The sequence below is a fragment of the Austrofundulus limnaeus genome, unplaced genomic scaffold (assembly GCF_001266775.1).
Source record: "Austrofundulus limnaeus strain Quisiro unplaced genomic scaffold, Austrofundulus_limnaeus-1.0 Scaffold348, whole genome shotgun sequence".
Taxonomy (NCBI): Eukaryota; Metazoa; Chordata; class Actinopteri; order Cyprinodontiformes; family Rivulidae; genus Austrofundulus; species Austrofundulus limnaeus.
The window spans coordinates 33,700-37,211 of record NW_013952750.1 but is presented as its reverse complement, the minus strand read 5'-3'; the positions used below and the strand labels follow the sequence as shown (position 1 = coordinate 37,211).

General features: G+C 39.5%; 1 protein-coding gene across 1 annotated transcript in view; it reads right to left on the bottom strand.

Annotated features, from left to right (window-relative positions):
• Positions 1-3,512, bottom strand: part of LOC106527894 (carboxypeptidase Q) — a 17,993-nt gene that overhangs the window by 11,908 nt on the left and 2,573 nt on the right. Inside the window, exons 3-6 of the mRNA XM_014022902.1 lie at positions 1,727-1,942; positions 1,501-1,617; positions 1,204-1,411; positions 890-1,097 (exon numbers count right to left, since the gene is read on the bottom strand). Coding sequence (XP_013878356.1) covers positions 890-1,097; positions 1,204-1,411; positions 1,501-1,617; positions 1,727-1,942 — 749 coding nt within the window. The remainder of the gene's footprint in view (positions 1-889; positions 1,098-1,203; positions 1,412-1,500; positions 1,618-1,726; positions 1,943-3,512) is intronic.

The following is a 3,512-nucleotide window of genomic DNA, read 5'->3' as shown; positions in this document are numbered from 1 at the left end:
GTATATATACAGTATATATATATGTATATATATATACAGTATAATTTCCTGATTAGTGCTTTACAGCTTTTGCTCATTTTAAAATTTATTAGTGGATTAGCACTTGCTAAATTTATAGGCTAATTTAGAAGCATTGGTATTAAAAAAGAAGATTTTTTTTAAGTCATTAAATTCAACAGGTTCTTTGAGTTGATTTGAGTCTAGTATGTTTTCTCAAATTGGTGAAAGTTTGGGAATTTGCAAAACTGTGGCTCTAAGAAATAGTTTATGTAACAAAAATCTGCTGTATTTAATAGGATCTCTGGAAAGATCAGATCCACTGATCTACAGCATAAAACTGGCAAAACCATTCAGCTTTGGAAATATTTGTGGTCAGAAACACATAATTACATGAGAGGGGTTTTTCCCACCAAGCAAACCCAGAAAGATGTTAATTCAGTGTTGAATTATGGTCAAAAACGTTGATWTTTGGTTGAAAAGATGTTATTGAATCAATGTTTTTTCATGGTCAAATGCTAATTATTGAAATGCCAACGTCTAATCAATGTTGAATCCACACTCATATAGTATCAGTTATGGTTGAAAACGTAATATTATTTCAATAAGTAAGTCACTGACCGCTTTTTGTATCATTTCAACATGGATTCAATATCATGCCTAACCATATTTCAATGTTGATTCTCTTATAATTTGCTATCTGAGAAAGACAAACATCACAACTAAATAGGAATGAAAGCTGAAAATCTTTTGACCCACACAATAAATCTCCTCATCTCCATGCATTTTAGTTAGAACATCTACCTAAAACGGACATATYCTAAATCTGTAAAGAGAGATTTGATGGTTAACGAAGATGAACCATTGATGGTGCAGTAGAGGAGAGTGCTACCTGCTCAGGATGCTGCCAGCCTCTTATCTCAGCCACTGTGTTATAAGAGTCAGCATCCGGCAAAGTCTTGGCTCCCATGCTGAGTCTGACCACAATCCTCTGCCTCCGTTGGGCCATGCGCCACATCAKCTCAGCGTCTTCTATGGTGATACAGGCGGTCGGGATGCACTTCACTCCATCTTGGTACACCTGCATACCTGTGTGGGGGCTACATATAGCGAGGCAAAGTGGGTTCTTTGTTTTTATTGAACTGAGATTTTAAAAAATTGGGTCAAGTCCAACTGGTGAGGAAGAGGAGACAAATAGATGTAAACCTGTTAATAGAGAATGGAGTGACAGATCGAACGAGTGTGGCCACAGCTCCCAATTTGGCTGCCTCTGAAGCAGCAAAATCACGGTAAGCCACAGTCTCCCCATAGCTGACGAAAGGCTGGTTGAAAACCACAATCCTCCCTGCGGCCTCGCTGCCTCTCCGCTTCAGTTCATCAAGAGACTGAACCACCAGAACCTCTGCCTCGATACCTGAGGAGATCAAAGGGAATCAATGAGCAGTAAAAGGGAACAGGATGTCAGGTTTAAGATCAGTTTAGGTGTTTTTGTTATTGTTTTACCCTCAGAAGGTGTTCTTACACTGCTGCCCAGTCCCAGTATAGCCAGGCTTTTGTTCCAGGGCATTATCATCTCTGCACTCTCCTTCCCTCTTACCCAGTGTGGGATTTTTACTGGTTCTGAACAGGAAACCACACGAGAGAATAGAAAAAAAAACATCGAGAATCAAGTTCAAACAAACCAACGTTTTCTTTTAATTAACAAACTTAAACCTTTAAATACACTCACCCAGATGTACATCCAGGCCATCCTGTCTCATTGCATTGAACATGTATTTTATAGCCATATCCAGGTTCTTGGAGCCACTGACCCGGTTCCCTATGGTGTCTGTGAAGTCAGCCAGCCGACTGTAAGAGCGGTTCTGGGCAGCTCCAAACACAGCCAGCTCAATGATACGTTTGGCCACATCTGTATATCCTGCTACCTCCACTGCTACGTCTGAAGCTAGAATAAAAAAAAAACAGAGTCAGGATTTTTCCCCAAGTTCCACATATTCTTACAATAACAGTCTGCAGATGACACAATGATGATCCTTGCTCATTTAGACTGACTTATTGATTTAGTATGGCAATGTTTATCTGCTAATGAATAGAAAACAAATTTATTCTGACTGATTCCAAATAAAATACATTCTGATGATTTATAAAATTATTGAGATCTTGGAGATTGTTGTTATATCTGTGATCTGTTTTATTGTTTTTAATTATTTTTTGCTTTCTGTGAAGCACTTTGTGATGTTTGTGTCTGTGAAAGGTGCTATAGAAATAAAGTTTAGTAAAGTTGGAGAGGTAGCTCGTTCCAAAGTTTAGGAGCTGCTGCAGCAAAAGATCGATCCCCCTTGAGTTTGAGTCTGATTTTAGGGACCCTCAGGAGCAGTCGATCAGCTGATCTGAGGGAGCAGGAGGGATTATAGGGGTGCAGCAGATAGACAAGTATAGTGGGGCAAGGCCATTCAAATATTTAAAAACAAAAGTATTTTAAAATGAATGCTAATAGGGACAGGCAGCCAGTGGAGTGAAGCTAAAATGGGAGAAATGTGGTCATATTTACGTGTGCCAGTTAAAAGCCTCGCTGCAGCATGTTGGACCCTCTGCAGTCAGGCAATGGAGGACCCACTAAACCCCAGATAAAGTGCATTACAGTAATCCAGCCGGSTGGTGATAAAGGCATGGATCACTGTCTCAAAATGTCTTCTTGGAATGATGGGTTYTATTTTGGCTAGCYGCCTCAAAYGATAAAAACTACTTCTAACAATTGACCTAATGTGGCTGTCTAATTTAAGTTCAGGATCTATTTCTACTCCCAAATTCCTCACTAACAATTTGTTGCATTGAGTCAAGGAACTTAGATCTACAGGGGAGTGGCCAAAAGTACCTCCAAAAACCGTAACATCAATAATTGGTTTCATTAAAACTCAAAAAAATGTTGTGCAATTCAGGCCTTCAGGTCCTCAAGACACATAATAAGTGAGTCTATTGCATACGAACTTGACTTTTTGAGGGGACACAGATCTGGCTGTCATCTGTGTAACAATGAAACCGTGCTTTCTGAGAATAGAACCGAGTGGGAGGAGATACAGAAAAAACAAAAGCGGGCCTAAAATTGAGCCTTGAGGGACTCCACATAAAAGAGGAGAAGAGGAGGACACTGACCCCTCAAGACTAACACAGAAAGTTCGGTTGAACAGGTAGGACCTGAACCAATTCAAGGCAACACCCTTGATTCCCACCCACTGGTCCAGCCGAGATAACATAATGTCATGGTCCACAGTGTCGAAAGTAGCTGTTAGGTCTAAAAGCWCAAGGATGACACAATCACCCGAGACAGTAGCTAAAAAAAAAAAAATCATCAAAAACTTTTAAAAGAGCTGATTCAGTGCTGTGGAGAGTTTTAAAACCAGATTGGAAAACCTCGAGAATACTATGCTCTTCAACTTTGTATTAGGGCTAGGGGTGTAAGAAAAATATCGATACACTGAAATATTGCGCATATATATATATATATATATATATAT